We start from the raw sequence: 21,465 nt of genomic DNA, 5'->3' as shown, positions 1-21,465 counted from the left end.
CTATATTTTAAGGTAAGTAATGAGTGAACTGTATATACATTTTATCGCTCTGGGATGCTTAAATATCATAGAATTGTATGTGTGGGTGGGGTGGCCTGGTATGGTAGCCTGGCTGACTACCATACATACCACACTTGATTTCTTACAATAAATACTACTTGTCTCACCCTAGATTAAGACTATAAATATTTTAAGGTAAGTAATGAGTGCACTATGTGTGTATTGTACTTTTTTATTGTTTTTTGATGCCTGGTTCTATTGCTAACTTAATATATGTTAGTGTAAACTTGTTATCTAGTGTTTGTATGCATTTGTAAGTGGAAAAAAAGGGGGTGTTCCACTTTACGGCGGTTTCCGCTTTACGGCGGTAGCCTGGAACCTAACCAGCCGTATAAGTGGGGCCTTCCTGTATAGGCAGAGAGTGAGGTATGAGTGACGCACGTGACCTGAGGAATGTCATGTTGTGATGAGGACGGGTAGACGATGAAATCATGTGACTCCTGTGTTGTTGGGTTGGTGGTGCTTAAGTATCATGTATGCCAATGTTTACAAAATTTTTTAGTTTCCGGTGTTGCATTCTCTAGTGTCGGTGATGGCGATTAGTGAGGCTTCTAAGCACCATCGGCGTCTGAGGTCTGGTTCGGTGAGAACGAGTTGTGCCTCATTCCAGTTCATCAAATGCCCCGTGGAGTCTCTGTGGAGGACACAGGCGTACCTTACATCGTCTCTGTTAGAGGCATTTCAATGCTCATTCAGGCAGACTGCAAGATCTCTGCCTGTCTCGCCTACATATTTCTTGGGACAGAACCCACAGGGGATAGTGTAGACGCCTGCTGTAGAAGTTAGAGGTGTGGGGCTGCGTTTCGTAGTGAGGTCTTTCATAGATGATGTGTTTATGGTGGAAACATTGATGTTACTCATAGCAAGTGCCCGGCGAGTATTCGTGGCAACATCACCACATGGGAGTACTATGAACTGCTTAGGGGGCTGTTCCATGGGCGGTTTGTTGAGGATAGCTTGTGCCTTGAGTCTGCAATCTCGGATGAAGAAAGATGGGAACTGAAGACAAGTAAAGGCTTGTGTTATGTAAGTACATTCTTCTTCTAGAAAACAAGGGCTGGAGATGCGAAGAGCTCTCAAGAAGAAGATGCTGGCAGTCGTAGAGGTGAAGTGCAGGTGTTTGCTGCCAATGACATCATGGCATTTCGGTGGCATGACAAACGTGATGTCACACTGCTGACGTCAGTTCACCGACACGAAATGGTAGACACTGGCAAGCAGAATAGAGAGACCAATGAACCCATTGTAAAACCTGCAGCTGTGATGGATTACAACCTCAATATGCGCTTAGTGGACAAATGTGACATGCAGATTGGGTTTGCTGACTGTGTTCGCAAGAGGTACAAGTGGTACATAAAACTGTTTTTCCATCTTCTTGACATTTCCATGCTGAATGCTTATAATATGTATAGAAGTTGAAGACCAAGAAGAAACCCAAATATGGTGAATTTTGTTTGTCAGTCATCAGACAAATAATATTCAAGTACCAAGAAACAACACCTGCAATAGACCAGCGCCCACGAAATTATCAACACATGTCCTCTCGTCTGAGGCCTGGTGATCACTACCCCATACCACTGCCTGCTACTACTGCCAAGAAAAATGCTCAGGTGTTTTGTCTGTGGACATACCACAAAACGCCCACAAAAACGCAGAGACACTCGTTTTATGTGTTAGGAGTGTAAGACACCATTGTGCTTATACCCATGTTTCAAAGAATTCCACAAGCTGCAGCACTTCTAGAAAAGTGTCCAGTGATTGTACATATGTATATATATTATAAAACAATCGTAATAAACATTTGTTTACATTGTTTGTTTGTGTAAACAAGTTTTAGCAACATTATAATGATACGAGTGTTTTTGCTATAATTGTGTTACATTCAACGAGTCTATATTTGAACATTGCACAATAATTTGGTCTCACGGGCCACAAAAGTTATGTGAAAAAAATAAAATAGTGAAAAAAACAAGAAACCATCGAATACAAGTAAATCAAAGTTTACCGGGTGAGCAGCAGTCGCCACTGTTGCCGCTCGCAGATCAATTTCAGCAAACTTCAGGACTCTATATCTCGGTAAGTACTGATGGGAAATTTTTTTGGGGGGGATTAAAACAATCATAAAAATAATCTTAACATTTTCATAAGAAAATTTTTTTTTTTTTTTTTTTTCGAATATTTTGCGACACCAGGAGACACTTCAGGATTGGGCCCTTCGACAGTCAAAGGGTTAAATTTTAAGAACAGTTATTTGGATTCAATATTGCACTGGTAGTTATACTAGAGGTTATTTGGCAGTACAAGGTATTTAAGAGTACTCTAAGATAGTAAATGTGGTATTAAAACAGGTTATGGTAATTAGACAAGTAATGGTAATTAAATGTCAAAAATGTTAAGAGTAAATTGTACTGATAATAAAAATGGTAATTAATTATTAATTTTAGTAAATAATATCAAATAATAGTATTTAAAAAAATATGAGGTAGTAATATGGACAGAGAAAGTATCAATTCAGCTAATATTTAAGCAAACAATAGTAAACAAGAAAATTACATAAGGTGACTTATGCTTACTAGTAAAATCACAAAATGAGGTAGTTGATTATTTAATTACTAAGAGATTGTACTATGAAATTTGAACAATAATGGAGCAAAACATACACTACACTACGTAGGCTTTTAGGTTGGACATTGTTTAGTTATTCTCTGTAAGATTAGTATCCCTGAGAAATCGTGATAGATCATTCTCGTTCGTGATTGTGTACAGTTGACCTACATTCGTTTTCCTAACTAGAATTTTCCCATCCTGTGTGAAGCATTGGTGTATTGTGTCATTATTCTCCCGCTTAAGTTTTCTGACTCTATACAGGAGGTTCTGACGTTTTTTGGTAAGACACTCGTTTATGTATACCTCTTTCTTTACTTTAATAGATGCAATTATTAAGTCTTTTTTCCTGTCATGTGAGTCGAATCTAAGCATAACACTTTTTCTACCATGGGATCCTAGTAACCTGGCTTCCTTTATTTCTGACTCTGGTACTGTAACTTTTGTTTGGTCCTTTATGATCTGCAGAGTAATTTCTTTACTGTTTGTTTGGATCATATCACTGGGAAAAAGTGGACTGTTAACTATTACTGCATCCGATAGTTTATCTTGTTCAGTTTTATCTTCTTGGAGAGCAAAGTAGTCACTGAACTGGTTATCTAAGTTCTTCTTCCATTCTTTTACTGCTTCTTCAACCTTTGTATTAAGAGATATTATTTGTTCTGCATGGCTACCTATGACTGTTTGGATGGTCTTGCCATAGTTAGTCATTCCTGGTGTTGATAACTTCTGTTCAAGACTGAGGATTTTGTTCTCGAGTTGTGTCATCCTGGTGTCTTGTTTTGTTAGCGTCTCTCGAAGATCCATATTTTCAATAACTAAGGTGGAGATGCATGACTTTAGGGAATCTGGATCGTTGGTCATACCTGAGAGACTACTACTTGGTAGGTTGAACCCAGGAAAGAGAGGGGTGGATGGGCTGGGGGCAGCCATGTTTGTTGTTATTGTTGTGGTGTTGTCTTGAGCGGTGGTGAGAGGGGTGGTTGCTGGGTTGGCGTCCTTCTGCCTACACTTGTTGAATAGTTGATTTTTCGGAGTTTTCTTGCTGACCTTGGTGCTGTTTCCTCTGAGATTGCGCCTCATAATACTACAGGAATTGTTGTAGTTAAGAAGTTGTAGTTATTTAAAGCTTAGGGTTACGTTGTTCGGCTGGCAGCGGGGTGTTGCTTTGGGTTTGAGGGCAGTCTTCCTTTGATCTCTATTTTTTTTTATTTGTAGGTTTCACTGTTGGTAATCTTTGGTCATTCTGGGTGCTACGTTGGGTAGTGTAGTTTTGCTTGTAACTAGGTCATCATAGGAGCATTGGTGGCTCTGATAGTTGGAGAAAAGTACGGAGCTTGGAGGTCGCTGCTGTTGCTCCACGCCTCTTGCCAAGACCCTCGCATTTACTTCTCTTACAACCCCATTTATAAATATATTAAACAATCACGGTGACATCACACATCCTTGTCTAAGGCCTACTTTTACTGGGAAATAATCTCCCTCTTTCCTACATACTCTAACTTGAGCCTCACTATCCTCGTAAAAACTCTTCACTGCTTTCAGTAACCTACCTCCTATATCATACAACTGCAACATCTGCCACATTGCCCCCCTATCCACCCTGTCACATGCCTTTTCCAAATCCATAAATGCCACAAAAACCTCTTTAGCCTTATCTAAGTAATGTTCACTTATATGTTTCACTGTAAACACCTGGTCCACACACCCCCTACCTTTCCTAAAGCCTCCTTGTTCATCTGCTATCCTATTCTCCGTCTTACTCTTAATTCTTTCAATAATAACTCTACCATACACTTTGCCAGGTATACTCAACAGACTTATCCCCCTATAATTTTTGCACTCTCTTTTGTCCCCTTTGCCTTTATACAAAGGAACTATGCATGCTCTCTGCCAATCCCTAGGTACCTTACCCTCTTCCCTACACCTATTAAACAACAGCACCAACCACTCCAAAACTATATCCCCACCTGCTTTTAACATTTCTATCTTTATCACATCAATGCCAGTTGCCTTACCCCCTTTCATTTTACCAACTGCCTCACAAACTTCCCCCACACTCACAACTGGCTCTTCCTCACTCCTACAAGATGTTATTCCTCCTTGCCCTATACATGAAATCACAGCTTCCCTATCTTCATCAACATTTAACAATACCTCAAAACATTCCCTCCATCTTCCCAATACCTCTAACTCTCCATTTAATAACTCTCCTCTCCTATTTTTAACTGACAAATCCATTTGTTCTCTAGGCTTCCTTAACTTGTTAATCTAACTCCAAAACTTTTTCTTATTTTCAAGAAAATTTGTTGATAACATCTCACCCACTCTCTCATTTGCTCTCTTTTTACATTGCTTCACCACTCTCTTAACCTCTCTCTTTTTCTCCATATACTCTTCCCTCCTTGCATCACTTCTACTTTGTAAAAACTTCTCATATGCTAACTTTTTCTCCCTTACTACTCTCTTTACATCATCATTCCACCACTCACTCCTTTTCCCTCCCGCACCCACTTTCCTGTAACCACAAACTTCTGCTGAACACTCTAACACTACATTTTTAAACCAACCCCATACTTCTTCGACCCCATTGCCTATGCTCTCATTAGCCCATCTATCCTCCAATAGCTGTTTATATCTTACCCTAAATGCCTCCTCTTTTAGTTTATAAACCTTCACCTCTCTCTTCCCTGATGCTTCTGTTCTCCTTGTATCCCATCTACCTTTTACTCTCAGAGTAGCTACAACTAAAAAGTGATCTGATAAATCCGTGGCTCCTCTATAAACATGTACATCCTGAAGTCTACTCAACAGTCTTTTATCTACCAATACATAATCCAACAAATTACTGTCATTTTGCCCTACATCATATCATGTACACTTATTTATCCTCTTTTTCTTAAAATATGTATTACCTATAACTAAACCCCTTTCTATACAAAGTTCAATCAAAGGGCTCCCATTATCATTTACACCTGGCACCCCAAATTTACCTACCACACCCTCTCTATAAGTTTTTCCTACTTTAGCATTCAGGTCCCCTACCACAACTCTTTCACTTGGTTCAAGGGTTCCTATACATTCACTTAACATCTCCCAAAATCTCTCTCTCTCCTCTACATTCCTCTCTTCTCCAGGTGCATACATGCTTATTATGACCCACTTTTGCATCCAACCTTTACTTTAATCCACATAATCCTTGAATTTACACATTCATATTCTCTTTTCTCCTTCCATAACTGTTCCTTCAACATTATTGCTACCCCTTCCTTAGCTCTAACTCTCTCAGATACTCCAGATTTAATCCCATTTATTTCCCCCCACCGAAACTCCCCTACCCCCTTCAGCCTTGTTTCACTTAGGGCCAGGACATCCAACTTCTTTTCATTTATAACATCAGCAATCATCTGTTTCTTGTCATCCGCACTACATCCACGCAAGAGTAGTGAGTAGTGAGACTCTTAGTGACTTTAATGTGTACCTGCATGCCAACACAGTGTTTAAGTATATTAAAGTACAGGTACACATTAGTATAATATCAAAGTACATATAAAATATGCAATAAGTTTCCAGACATAAGAGATGTACTCATGGAGAATGTAAACAAACCGGGTGGGGAGTGGTGACCATATTAGAAAAACAGGTGGAGGGAGCTGTATAGCGAGTTCTGACCATAATTTGAAATGTCCATATTAGTGGAACACCGTAAAGCAAAACGCTGTAAAGCGGGGCCCTACTGTATTACTTATTTCAAAATGATTCAATGATATTTAGTTTTGTGAGGACATTGAATAGAGAAGAAGATAAAGGAAGTTACTTAGTTACAGTAGAAATATAATGGAACAAGGTGTGTAACCAGTTTTCTATTAAGTTGAAGGAAGTTTGAAAGAAGAACAGGAACAGAATTGGATGAGCTTGTTTTGTTTGACACAGCATAGTGCTGTTTCAGTTATGTTAAGGAGATGAGATGCTTTTTAACAATAGTCCTGAATTGACTGGCAGCTAGGGAACCTGTCAATGCTTCAGGCAATGAATTCCAAATCTTACATTTTTTTTAGTACTTCAATTAACAATTAGTAAAAAGTGTACAAAAACAGTCATCATTACACACAATATTACAGTGCTGCACAAGTAGATTGTTTCTTTACAGAATAATCCAAAAATGGCAGGTCTCTGGATCACCACCTCACTATTTCTGAACTTTCTTGAAAGGAATTGCCTTTTCTACTATAGTAAACCTTCGATATAGCAGATTTCAATACAGTGGAACCTCTGCTTATGAGTTTATTCCATTCCGTGACCTAGCTCGTAACCCCAATCTGCTCGTATGCTGAATCAATTTTCCTCATTTAAATTAAGTGAAATGCCATTAATCCGTTCCAGCAGAATTCCTGCTAAATAACAAAAAAAGGCACAATACCGTGACTGGAACGATACACAAACAACCCGCACATAAAAGAGAGAAGCTTACGACGACGTTTTGGTTCGACTTGGACCATTGACAAAGTCACACTAACCAGAAGTGGAGCAGGACGGCTATATATACGCAGGAAGAGGTGGTGGTAGTAGTGGTAGTAGTAGTACAAGAACAGTATATAATACCGACAAGATGAAATTAAGGCACATGCGCAACACCTGGGCATCCCTATCGTAGACGTTTCGCCATCCAGCCAGCCACTGGATGGAGAAACGGCCACAACAAAGACAACCAGACGCCGCACATGTGTCTCAATTTCATCAGTAGTAGTAGTAGTAGTAGTAGTAGTAGTAGAAGAGGTAGTAGTAGTGGTAGTGGTAGAAGTGGGAAATAAGGAGGACGAGCCAGTCAAATACAAAGGAAGGGGAGCACTGCAAGAGAGCTAGGTGCCCACTGAGGGAGAGCAAGCGCACAGAGGTGCGTGAAAGGGGAAGTGGGAAATAAATGAAGAAGGAACAGAAACACGAGACAGAAGAGAGAAAGACAACCCAGAGGAGAAAAGGAAAGAGGAAAGGGGAAGAGGGAGAAGAAGAAAAAGAAAAAGAAAAAATGAGGAATCAGGTTAAGTCACAGGTGTTCTGGAGTTTGGAGCATTTTACAATGTAGAGGGAGAGGAAGGCATCTACAGAGACAAAGCCAGGGCTAAGGTTCATACAAGGAAAGTTGTGTATTAGAGAGGATTCAACTAGACGGCGAGAAAAGTGTTCTTATCTCCCTCTTTCTCCGTGCCCTCCGCATCTGTGATCCTCAGTTACTTCCAGCAGAAATTTCCACTCTTCATAATTCGTTTTCCCGTCTTGGCTACCCTTCCCATTTCATAGACTCTGCCTTCTCATGTGCTAAACGCAATTTCTTCTCTCCCAAACTCTCTACTCCTGGGAACTCTTCTATCCTCTGCCTTCCCTACATTTCCGGTCTTTCTAATCTCAACAATTCTCTCCGTCCCTTAGACATCAAGCTTACCTTCCGCCAGACTAACACTCTTCGCACTAATCTCGTTCATACCTCTCCTCCCTCTACAGATGTTCCTGGTGTCTACTCTTTTTCTTGCTCCTCCTGTCCTCTTCAATACTTCGGAGAAACTGGTCGATCTCTTTCTGACAGACTTAAGGAGCACAAAAATAGTGTTAGACTTGCCGACACTAACAATGCTCTTTTCTGTCACGTAAGAGATCATAGCCATCCTATTGACTGGTCTTCTGCTAAAACTGTCTTCCCTACTTCCAACTCGAACAGTCGCCGTCTGGTTGAATCCTCTCTAATACACAACTTTCCTTGTATGAACCTTAGCCCTGGCTTCATCTCTGTAGATGCCTTCCTCTCCCACTACACTGTAAAATCCTCCAAGCTCCAGAACACCCGTGACTTAACCTGACTCCTCATTTTTTCTTTTTCTTTTTCTTCTTCTCCCTCTTCCACTTTCCTCTTTCCTTTTCTCCTCTGGGTTGTCTTTCTCTCTTCTGTCTCGTGTTTCTGTTCCTTCTTCATTTATTTCCCACTTCCCCTTTCACACACCTCTGTGCGCTTGCTCTCCCTTAGTGGGCACCTAGCTTTCCTGCAGTGCTCCCCTTCCTTTGTATTTGACTGGCTCGTCCTCCTTATTTCCCACTTCTACCACTACCACTACTACTACCTCTTCTACTACTACTACTACTGATGAAATTAAGACACATGTGCGGCGTCTGGTTGTCTTTGTTGTGGACGTTTCGCCATCCAGTGGCTGGCTGGATGGCGAAACGTCTACGATAGGGATGCCCAGGTGTTGCGCAGGTGTCTTAATTTCATCTTGTCAGTATTATATACCATTCTTGTACTACTACTACTACTACTACCACCACCTCTTCCTGCCTATATATAGCCGTCCTGCTCCACTTCTGGTTAGTGTGACTTTGTCAATGGTCCAAGTCAGACCGAAACATCGTCGTAAGCTTCTCTGTTTTATGTGCGGGTTATTTGTGTAGAATTCCTGCTCTCGGGAGGAAGGACAAAAATACAGTGGACCCTCGACCAGTGATATTAATCCGTTCCTGAGAGCTCATCGTTAATCGAAATTATCGTTAGTCGAGTTAATTTTCCCCATAAGAAATAATGGAAATCAAATTAATCCGTGCAAGACACCCAAAAGTATTAAAAAAAAAAATTTTTACCACATGAAATATTAATTTTAATACACACAAACTGAAGAAGACATGCACAGTTACATGACACTTACCTTTATTGAAGATCTGGTGATGATTGATGGGATGGGAGGAGGGGAGTGTGTTGATGGTGTTAGTGTTTAGAATGGCAATCCCCTTCCATTAGGACTTGAGGTGGCAAGTCCATTTTTGGGGTTACTTCCCTTCTTTTAATGCCACTAGGACCAGCTTGAGAGTCACTGGACCTGTTGCACAACATATCTGTCCATTTCTTAGTATTTAGTCACTTAGCCATAATACCAACTTACCTCATAATTTTGTAATATTTTAAACTTAAGATTTAATTTAAGTCTGCCCGAAATGCCTAGCTATGCTAGGTGTTCTAGTGGTACACTCTGTATTTATTATTTTACATGTAAACCACACAATAACCAAATTCTGTAAAGTCAGCATTGTAATCCTTATAGAGAATAAACTTTGAATTTGAATTTGAATAGAGGCCTGTACCTCCTGTTCCTTTATGACATTCCTAAAGTGTTTCACAACATTGTCAGTGTCACAATTAAACACTTGTTCAGGTTTCAATTCTTCACTGTCTATGTACTCCTTGAATTCCTGCACATATTTTTCAGCTGCTTTTTGGTCCAAACTGGCAGCCTCACCATGCCTTATCACACTATGTATGCCACTGCAATTCTTAAATCTCTCAAACCAACCTTTGCTGGCCTTAAATTCACTCACACCACTAGTTGCTGGCATTTTTCTAATTAAATCCTCATGCAACTTCCTAGCCTTTTCACATATGATCGCTTGAGAGATGCTATCTCCTGCTATCTGTTTTTCGTTTATCCACACCAATAACAGTCTCTCAACATCTTCTATCACTTGCGATCTCAGTTTCAAAAACAGTTGCACCTTTGGCAAGAACAGCTTCCTTGATTGCCGGTTTCTTGGCCACAATAGTAGCGATGGTTGATTGGGGTTTTGTGTACAACCTGGCCAGCTCGGAGACATGCACCCCACTTTCATACTTAGCAATGATCTCTTTCTTCATATCCATAGTAATTCTTACCCTTTTTGCTGTAGGGTTGGCACTAGAAGCTTTCTTGGGGCTCATGGTGACTTATTTTGCAGGTGCAATCACTATATGAAATGTTCCGATAGTATGCTTGGAAGCGACCGCAGTGGCTGGCTGGCTTGTAAACACTGGCCAGAAGTGGATGCGTCTCAGACGGAACGAATAGTGTTGGTCGAGTTTTTTAGCGCTAGTAGAGGCAAAATTTTTGCGTTAAAATGCATCACTGGTCGGATTTATCGTTAATCGATGCCATCGTTGGTTGAGGGTCCACTGTACTTCAATATAATGCTAATATTAACTCTACAGCTGATTTATCTATCACAATTCATCTACTATGTCATAATAAACAATATAATTAACACAGAAACATGATATATACATACTCTAGAATGAATAAAATAGGCCATAATATAGCGAGTGGTGGCAGCGGCGTCCATTCCCTCTCCCGCTGATTACATCTTCCCGTGATTTTATTATAAGAGAAAATGGAGTACTTGTGAGGCTAACTGCACTAGTTTCATAAATAAGAAATATTGTATAAAAACATAATAGAGAATGTAAAGAAATAAAGTGGTTTTATAAAGTGTACATATGCTGGCAGAGGTGGAGGTGGAGAGTGGAAGATGCTACTTGCTACTAGCTCCTACTGCCACCTCACACCTCGCTTGTTTATCTATGATTTGAAGCTGTAATTCCATAGACATCATCCTCTTTTTCTTCACAGCACTGTCCTTTGCACTTACATACTTTCTTAGGACCCATGGTTAAAAAAATGAAATTTGGCAATAATACGAGAACTGTTTCCACAGTGACAAACACACTGTACAGCTCAGCTGATGCTTTGGCGTTGGCTTTAACACCTAGTGGCGATGTTCTGAAACTCGATTATTATTATTATTATTATTATTATAAATTTAGGCAACTGGAGCACAGATCCAATTCCCTAGATCAAGAGCCCCTCACCAGCATCAAGGAATCTCTCTCGAGGGGGAAGTTCGCAACCTCAATTTTGGCTTGTATCCAGGAGCAAAAAATCGACCAAGAAACGGCTCATATCCTGAAAAACTCACATGGTGGGGCACTCACAAGCAGAGGTTCCACCATATAATGAAGTTTTGAAATACAGTGGAACCCTGATTTTCACCCGGTCCGGTTATCGTACAATTCAGTTTTCAACCACGTTTTCTGGCGAAATTTTCCCCATTTTTGTACATCCGCTTGGAAAGTGGTAATACCAGATGCATCTGCCTGCCCGCGGGACACGGCCACTCATACGTTCATCACTCAGTCTGCCTTTGTTACTCATTAAGTGAGCATTACTCCACGTGTTCATCCGAAACATTTCATAATAATCCACTGTTTTTTGTGTTTGTGACTGCTAAATAAGCCACCATGGTACCAAAAAAAAGTTCTGAGTGCCAGCCCTTTGGTAAAGGTGAGAAACACGATAGAATTCAAGAACTCGTGGAAAAATACGAAAGTGGCGTACGTGTGGCCGAGCTCACCGGGACGTATGGGAAGTCCAAATCAGTGATCAGTTCCATCCTGGCGAAGAAAAAAAAATCAAGGAAGCTGATGTTGTGAAAGAGGTAAATTTGCTAATGACACAGAGATCGCAAACAATCGAAGATGTTGAGAATTGGAGGTGACCAGACTGGGTGGGTCATTGGATTAATCTGGGGAGGACAGAGACATAGACCTGCTCTGCATGGGTCAGTAGGCCTGCTGCAGTGTTCCTTCTTTCTAATGTTCTTATGTAGAAGTTGTTGTTGGTGTGGATCAACCAAAAATAGTTAGTGGGAGATAGTGTTGTAGAGGCAATAATTTGCAAAAAGGTAAGGAAGTTACATGTGGATCTCGGAAAGAAAAATGCCTGGAACGAGTGCTGCAGTTAGTGAATTTAAGGCTAGCAGAGGCTGGTTCGATATATTTGGCCTTAAGACTAGTTGGGAATTGACGTGTTGGCAGATGGATTTATGAAGGATGAGGTTAATCATAGAATTGATGAGGGAAAAAAGGTGAGTGGTGCGTTGAGGTATGTGGAGACAAAAAACGTTATCTATGGAGGCAAAGAAGGGAATGTACGAAAGTATAGTAGTACCAACACTCTTATATGGGTGTGAAGCTTGGGTTGTCAATGCAGCAGCGAGGAGGCAGTTGGAGGCAGTGGAGATGTCCTGTCTAAGGGCAATGTGTGGTGTAAATATTATGCAGAAAATTCGGAGTGTGGAAATTACGAGAAGGTGTGGAGTTAATAAAAGTATTAGTCAGAGGGCTGAAGAGGGGTTGTTGAGGTGGTGGTTTGGTCATTTAGAGAGAATGGATCAAAGTAGAATGACATGGAGAGCATATAAATCTGTAGGGGAAGGAAGGTGGGGTAGGGGTCGTCCTCGAAAAGGTTGGAAGGGGTAAGGGAGGTTTTGTGGGCGAGGGGCTTGGACTTCCTGCAAGCGTGCATGAGCGTGTTCGATAGGAGTGAATGGAGACAAATGGTATTTGGGACCTGACCATCTGTTGGAGTGTGAGCAGGGTAATATTTAGTGAAGGGATTTAGGGAAACCGGGTATTTTTATATAGCCGGACTTGAGTCCTAGAAATGGGAAGTACAATGCCTGCACTCTAAAGGAGGGGTTCGGGATATTAGCAGTTTGGAGGGATATGTCGTGTATCTTTATATGTATATGCTTCTAAACTGTTGTGTTCTGAGCACCTCTGCAAAAACAGTGATTATGTGTGAGTGAGGTGAAAATGTTGAATGATGATGAAAGTATTTTCTTTTTGGGGATTTTCTTTCTTTTTGGATCACCCTGCCTTGGTGGGAGATGGCCGACTTGTTAAAAAAAAAAAAAGACTACAACTGTGGCTCATACATCAAGTCCTGCCACAACCTGTGAAATTATGGAAACACATACCTCCTTGATCCTTTTGATCAATAAATCCTGATCTGTAGTAACAGGAAGCTTTTGTCTAATCATCTGCTGGATTAGAGGCAATGCCTCCTTTGCCACTGATTCTTCAGCATCCTCTGGCTTTTCCATGTCTTTTGGGTAGCTGCTCACTTGAATTTTTCCAATCTAGAAGAACACAAGACAAATGTTAAATTTTAATTTCTCAATTTAAATCAGATTAGGATGATGTACAGGAACTAAATTTAATCAATGAAATTGCAAATAAAGTAAAATAAAAAAACCTTACCAAAAACAACATTCTGTCAATATAACAGGAAACGAAAACTCAAAAGAAACTGTTAAATCCATTCAAGTCAAAACCAATGTTCTGGCAGTTTCAGCATCATTTTGTCTAGTCTTAAAATTGATTTTAGCAAAATAACACACATCCTCTAAGGATAATGGGTTCCAAACTAATATGAAAATATTTGGAGGGAAGGGGTAAAGGAAGTTTTGTGGGCGAGGGGCTTGGACTTCCAGCAAGCATGTGTGAGCGTGTTAGACAGGAGCAAATGGAGACGAATGGTGTTTGGGACATGACGAGTAGGGTAATATTTTGTGAAGGGAATCAGGGAAACTGGTTAGCAGGACTTGAGTCCTGGAAATGGGAAGTACAATGCCTGCACTTTAACCCTTTGACTGTCGCGGCCGTATATATACGTCTTACGAGGTACCGTGTTTGACGTATATACAGTGGACCCCCAGTTAACGATATTTTTTCACTCCAGATGTTCAGGTGCCAGTACTGACCAAATTTGTTCCCATAAGGAACATTGTGAAGTAGATTAGTCCATTTCAGACCCCCAAACATACACGTACAAACGCACTTACATAAATACACTTACATAATTGGTCGCATTCGGAGGTGATCGTTATGCGGGGGTCCACTGTATACTCATAAATTCTAGCGGCTTCAAATCAAGCAGGAGAAAGCTGGTAGGCCCACATGTGAGAGAATGGGTCTGTGTGGTCAGTGTGCACCATATAAAAAAAATCCTGGAGCACGCAGTGCATAATGAGAAAAAAAAAACTCCGACCGTTTTTTAAATTAAAATGCCGACTTTGTGGTCTATTTTCGTATAGTATTTATTGTTGTATTCTCGTTTTCTTGGTCTCATTTGATAGAATGGAAAACATATTATAGAAATAGAGGTGATTTTGATTGATTTTACTATAAAAAGAACCTAGAAATGGAGCTGAAAGTTGGGGAAATGTTTGATTTTTGCCAATGTTCAAAAGTAAACAAATGATGCCATTGTCCAATAAATGTCCAACTAGCCATTCTAATATGCAGTCATGAATGGGTTGATGTTATTTATACAATTATTACAGTATTGCAGTAGTCTGCATAATAGTAAGTCTTCTATTTTTTGTTTGAATAAAAATTCAAAATAGAAAGCAAGAGTAATATTAGAGGGGCCTGGAGACATGACTGATGAGCAAAGAAAATGTTATTTTAGAGCCAGGAATGTCTGCATTGTTCATTCTGGACCTTATTTTGAAATTGTCATATTTTTTAGTTTTCGTGAAATTGACCAAATTGCAAATTTCTGACCACATTATTAGGTAGTTGAAATCGGTAAATGGGCAGTTTCTTGTACTCAATTGATAGAAAAAATAGAGTTCTAAAGAAATAGCTATGAGTTTGGGTGACTGGAATAATGGAATTAGCTGAAAATAGTTCTCAAAGTGGGCGAAATCGCCGATTTGTAAACAGCGCCGAGGTCGCTAACTTCGCGAGAGCATAATTCCGTCAGTTTTCCATCAAATTTTGTTTTTTTGGTGTCATTACAATCGGGAAAAGATTCTCTATCATTTCATAAGAAAAAGTAATTTTTTTTTTTTTTAAATTTTGCGACACCAGGAGACACCTCAGGATTGGGGGTTGCGACAGTCAAAGGGTTAAAGGAGGGGCTTGGGATATTGACAGTTTGGAGGGACATCTAAACTGTCTGAGCACCTCCGTGAAGATAGTGATTATGTATAAGTGATGGTGAATGTGCTGAATGATAATTAAAGTTTTTTCTTTTTGGGTTTTTCTTTCTTTTTTGGGTCATCCTACCTCAGTGGAAAATGGCCCTTAGAAAAAAAAATTATGATATCACAAACAATAAATTGATAAATATTATATACAGTACAATTTAAATGTGCCAATACAAACACAAGGTTAAGACACTGACTGAATGACTGATTCCATATCTAAATATTTTGGGGAAAGATAACTTTGCAAAACTTAGACTAAACACACAAGGTATAGTTACACTATATGAGAACCATTTCACTGGTAAATAAACTAATAAAAGCGATGAACAGGCCTTAAGCATTTGTGTATTGGGTATGTCTTCACTATTCTATTATGCCAGTTAATTACAAATATGCATTTAAATATTTCAGAGTAAGAGGTAGATGGGACAAAAGGAAAATGGCAACAACAAGTAATATATAGGTGAAAGTGTATAAAAGAAGGGAGGAAGAAGTTTGGGTCAAATATAAGCAACTATTGGCAGAAAGGTGGGCTAGTGCAAGTATGAGTAGTGGGGGTTTGAAGAGGGTTGTTGGAATAGTTTTAAAAATGCAATATTAGAATGTGGGGCAGAAGTTTGTGACTATAGGAGGGTGGGTGCAGGAAGAAAGAGGAGTGATTGATGGAATGATCGAAAAACTAACGTCAAAGATCTGGGAGTGATCATGTCGGACGATCTCACCTTCAAGGATCATAATATTGTATCACTCGCATCTGCTAGAAAAATGACAGGATGGATAATGAGATCCTTCAAAACTAGGGATGCCAAGCCCATGATGATTCTCTTCAAATCACTTGTGCTCTCTAGGCTGGAATACTGCTGTACACTAATGGCCCCCTTCAAAAGGGTGTGATAAAAGAGAAAAAGGTAGTTTATGAGAGGTTCTTACAAAGCAGAAGTGTTATTAGAAGAGCAGAGTATATGGAGAGTAAAAGAAAGGTGAAGAAAGTGGTGAGAGTGTAAAAGGAGAGCAGATGATAGTGGGAGAAGCACTGTCAAGAAATTTTGATGAAAATAAGAAAAAAATTTTGGAATGAGATAAACAAGTTAATTAAGAAAGCCTAGGGAACGAATGGATTTGTCAGTTAAAAACAGAGTAGGGGAGTTAGTAGATGGGGAGATGGAGGTATTGGGTAGATACCTGGAGTTTGCCTGGAGAGGGTTTCGGGGTTCAATGCCCCCACGGCCCGGTCTGAGACCAGGCCTCATGGTGGATCAGGGTCTGATCAACCAGGCTGTTACTGCTGGCTGCACACAAGCTGACGTATGAACCACAGCCCGGTTGGTCAGGTACTGACTCTAGGTGCCTGTCCAGTGCCCTCCTGAAGACAGCCAGGGGTCTATTGGCAATCCCCTTTATGTATGTTGGGAGGCAACTGAACAGTCTTGGGTCCCGGACACTTATTGTGTTGTCTCTCAGTGTACTTGTGACGCCCCTGCTTTTCATCGTGGGAATGTTGCATCTCCTGCCGAGTCTTTTGCTTTCACACGGAGTGATTTTCATGTGCAGGTTTGGTACCAATCCCTCCAGGACCTTCCAAGTGTATATTATCATACATCTCTCTCGCCTGTGTTAGCGGGAATACAGATCAAGGACCTTCAACTGTTCCCAGTAGTTTTGAAGGTTCTCATTATCCATCCTATCATTACCCTAGCGGATGAGGTAGATACAGTGTTGTGGTCTTAGAAGTTGAGATCCTCAACATTATCACTCCCAGGTCCTTCACATTACTTTCCTGCTCTATTGTATGGTTAGAATTTGTGGTATACCCTGACACATTTTTAATTTCTTCAAGTTTTCCATATCTGAGTAGTTGAAATTTCTCCTCGTTAAACTTCATAGTTTTGAGTGGTCCATTCGAAGATTTGGTTGATGTCCACTTGGCGTCTTGCAGGAACTTCAATGGAGGTCAATGCCATGGTGATCCGGGTGTCATCCGCAAAGGAAGACACGGAGCTATGGCTTACATCTCTATGTCGACAAAAATGAGGATGAGGAATAGAATGGGAGCAAGTACTGTGCCTTGTGGAACAGCTTTTTACCATGGCTGCCTGGGACTTTACTGTGATTACTATTACTCTTTGTGTTCTATTTGTCAGGAAGTTGTAGATAAATCTACCAACTTTTCTCGTCATTCCTTTATCAAGCATTTTGTGTGCTATTACACCATGGTCACACTTGTCGAAAGCTTTTGAAAAGTCTGTGTATACTACATCTGTATTTTGTTTATCCTCTATAGCATCCAGGACCTTGTCATAGTGGTCCAGTAGATGGAACAGACAGGAGCGACCTGCTCTAAACCCGTGTTGCCATTTGTTGTGTAATTGATGGCGGGAATATTTTGAGGAACTTTTAAATGCCGATGAAGAAAGGGATGCGGTAATTTCATGCACTGGCCAGGGAGGTATACCATCTTTTAGGAGTTAGGAAGAGCAGGATGTGAGTGTGGGGGAGGAACGTGAGGCATTACGTAGAATGAAAGGGGGTAAAGCAGCTGGAAGTGACAGGATCATGAGAGAAATGTTAAAAGCAGGGGGGGATATAGTGTTGGAGTGACTGGTCTTTCTTTCTTTCAACACACCGGCCGTATTCCACCAAGGCAGGGTGGCCCAAAAAGAAAAACAAAAGTTTCTCTTTTAAATTTAGTAATTTATACGGGAGAAGGGGTTACTAGCCCCTTCCTCCCGGCATTTTAGTTGCCTCTTACAACACGCATGGCTTACGGAGGAAGAATTCTGTTCCACGTTCCCATGGAGATAAGAGGAAATAAACAAGAACAAGAACTAGAAAGAAAATAGAAGAAAACCCAGAGGGGTGTGTATATATATGTTTGTACATGTATGTGTAGTGTGACCTAAGTGTAAGTAGAAGTAGCAAGACGAACCTGAAACCTTGCATGTTTATGAGACAGAAAAATGGACACCAGCAATCCTATCATGTAAAACAATTACAGGCTTTAGTTTTACACTCACTTGGCAGGACAGTAGTACCTCCCTGGATTTTAAAAATTATAGAGGAATAAGTTTACTGAGTATACCAGAAAAAGTGTATGGCAGGGTTATTAGTGAAAGAATTAGAGGCAAGACAATGTTGGATTGCGGATCAGCAAGGTGGTTTTAGAGTGGGTAGGGGATGTGTAGATCAAGTGTTTACACTGAAGCATATATGTGAACAGTATTTAGATAAAGATAGGGAAAGTTTTCATTGCATTTATGGATTTAGAAAAGGCATATGACAGAGTGGATAGGGGAACAATGTGGCAGATGTTGCAAGTACATGTATATGGAATAGGTGGTAAGTTACTAAATGCTGTAAAGAGTTTTTTTGAGGATAGTGAGGCTCAGGTTTAGGTGTGTAGAAGAGAAGGAGACTACTTCCCGGTAAAAGTAGGTCTTAGACAGGGATGTGTAATGTCACCATGGTTGTTTAATATATTTATAGATGGGGTTGCAAAAGAAGTAAATGCTAAGGTGTTCGGGAGAAGGGTGGGATTAAATTATGGGGAATCAAAAACACAATGGGAATTGACACAGTTACTTTTTGCTGATGATACTGTGCTTATGGGAGATTCTAAAGAAAAGTTGCAAAGGTTAATGGATGAGTTTGGGAATGTGTGTGTAAAGGTAGAATGCTGAAAGTGAACACAGAAAAGAGTAAGGTGGTGAGGGTATCAAATGATTTAGATAAAGAAAAATTGGATATCAAATTGAAAAGGAGTAGGGAAGAAATAAATGTTTTCAGAAATTTGGGAGTTGACATGTCAGCGGATGGATTTATGAAGGATGAGGTTAACTATAGAATTGATAAAGAAAAAAAGGTGACTGGTGCATTGAGGTACATGTGGAGATAAAAAATGCTATCTATGGAGGCAAAGAAGGGAATGTATGAAAGTATAGTGGTACCAACACTCTTATATGGGTTTGATGCTTGGGTTGTAAATGCTGCAGCGAGGAGGCGGTTGAGATGTCCTGTCTAAGGGCATTGTGTGTTGTAAATATGCAGAGAATTCGGAGTGTGGAAATTAGGAGGTGTGGAGTTGATAAAAGTGTTAGTCAGAGGGCTGAAGAGGGGTTGTTGAGGTGGTTTGGTCATTTAGAGAGAATGGATCAAAGTAGAATGAAATGGAGAGCATATAAATCTGTAGGGGAAGGAAGGCAGGGTAGGGGTCGTCCTCGAAAAGGTTGAAGGGACGGCATAAAGGTTTCGTGGGCGAGGGGCTTGGACTTCCAGCAAGCATGCATGTGTGTGTTAGATAGGAGTGAATGGAGACGAATGGTATTTGGAACCTGACGAGCTGTTGGAGTGTGAGCAGGGTAATATTTAGTGAAGGGATTCAGGGAAACCGGTTATTTTTATATAGCCGGACTTGAATACTGGAAACGGGAAGTACAATGCCTGCATTTTAACCCTTTGACTGTTTTGGTCATATATACATACGTCTTACAAGCCACCGTTTTTGACGTATACTCACAAATTCTAGCGGCTTCAAATCAAGCAGGAGAAAGCTGGTAGGCCCACATGTGAGAGAATGGGTCTGTGTGGTCAGTGTGCACCATATAAAAAAAATCCTGCAGCACGCAGTGCATAATGAGAAAAAAAAAACTCCGACCACTTTTTTTAATTAAAATGCCGAATTTGTGGTCTATTTTCGTATAGCATTTATGGTTGTATTCTCGTTTTCTTGGTCTCATTTGATAGAATGGAAAACATATTATAGAACTAGAGGTGATTTTGATTGGTTTTACTATGAAAAGAACCTTGAAATGGAGCTCGAAGTAGGGGAAATGTTTGATGTTCAAAAGTAAACAAATGATGTCATTGTCCAATAAATGTCCAAGTAGCCATTCTAATATGCAGTCATGAATGGGTTGACATTATTTATACAATAATTACAATATTGCAGTAGTCTGCATAACAGTAAATCTTCTATTTTTTGTTTGAATAAAAATTCAAAATAGAAAGCAAGAGTAATATCAGAGGGGCCTGGAAACATGACTGATGAACAAAGAAAATGTTATTTTAGAGCCAGGCATGTCTGCATTGTTCATTCTGGACTCTATTTTGAAATTTTCATATTTTTTAATTTTCGTGAAATTGGCCAAATTGCAAATTTCTCACCACATTACTGGGTAGTTGAAATCGGTAAATGGGCAGTTTCTTGTAATCAGTCGATAGAAAAAAATGGAGTTCTAAAGCAATAGCTATGAGTTTGGTCAACTGGAACAATGGAATTAGCCAAAAATAGGGCTCAAAGTGGGCGAAATCATCAATTCGTAAATATAACCGAGGTCGCTAACTTCGCGAGAGCGTAATTCTGTCAGTTTTCCACCAAATTTTGTTCTTTTGGTGTCATTACAATCAGGAAAAGGTTCTCTATCATTTCATAAGAAAAAATTATTTTTTTGTTTTAAATTTTGCAACATCAGGAGACGCCTCAGGATTTGGGGTTGCTACAGTCAAGGGGTTAAAGAAGGGGTTTGGGATATTGGCAGTTTGGAGGGATATGTTGTATACCTTTATATGTATATACTTCTAAACTGTTGTGTTCTGGGCACCTCTGCAAAAACAGTGATTGTGTGTTGAATGATGATGAAAGTATTTTCTTTTTGGGGATTTTTTCTTTCTTTTTAGGTCACCCTACCTCAACGGGAGACGGCCAACTTGCTAAAAAAAAAAAAAATTTAAAAACCATATTTCCTTATATAGTATGGAATGTATGAAGATAGAGACTATTTTATCAAGTACTTTTGCTGAAGACCCAAATATCAAAACATATTACTTTATATCTCCATGGGGAAGTGGAAACGAATTCTTCCTCTGTAAGTTGTGCATTTCATAAGAGGTGACTAAAATGCAGGGAGCAAGGGGCTAGTAACCCCTTCTCCTGTATAAATTACTAAATTTTAAAAGGAAAACATTCTTTTTTCTTTTTAGGTTACCCTGCCTCGGAGGGATACGGCCAGTTCATTTAAAACAAAAAATACTGTGTGTACAAGACCTTTAATCTTTGACATACACCGTACATCAGGCAACAGACTGTGTCTAGCATACACTGTATATCAGGTAACCAGTATTTGACTGACACATGCCGTAATCGGGTAACCAAACTGTCTGATGTATGTTGTACGTCTGATT

General features: G+C 39.9%; 1 protein-coding gene across 9 annotated transcripts in view; it reads right to left on the bottom strand.

Moving 5' to 3' along the window:
- Positions 1 to 21,465, bottom strand: part of LOC128696749 (tudor domain-containing protein 7B) — a 462,427-nt gene that overhangs the window by 317,218 nt on the left and 123,744 nt on the right. For all 9 annotated transcript variants that reach the window (XR_011393213.1, XR_011393212.1, XM_070094599.1 and 6 more), the window contains exon 6: positions 13,270 to 13,431. Coding sequence is in view for 7 of the 9 variants with exons in the window: in XM_070094599.1 (XP_069950700.1) it covers positions 13,270 to 13,431 (162 nt within the window). In the remaining 2 variants the exon portion in view is untranslated. The remainder of the gene's footprint in view (positions 1 to 13,269; positions 13,432 to 21,465) is intronic.

This window comes from Cherax quadricarinatus, chromosome 46 (assembly GCF_038502225.1).
Source record: "Cherax quadricarinatus isolate ZL_2023a chromosome 46, ASM3850222v1, whole genome shotgun sequence".
In the NCBI taxonomy this organism is placed as follows: domain Eukaryota; kingdom Metazoa; phylum Arthropoda; class Malacostraca; order Decapoda; family Parastacidae; genus Cherax; species Cherax quadricarinatus.
The sequence above is the reverse complement of the archived record's forward strand: the minus strand, read 5'-3'. Positions and strand labels throughout refer to the sequence as shown.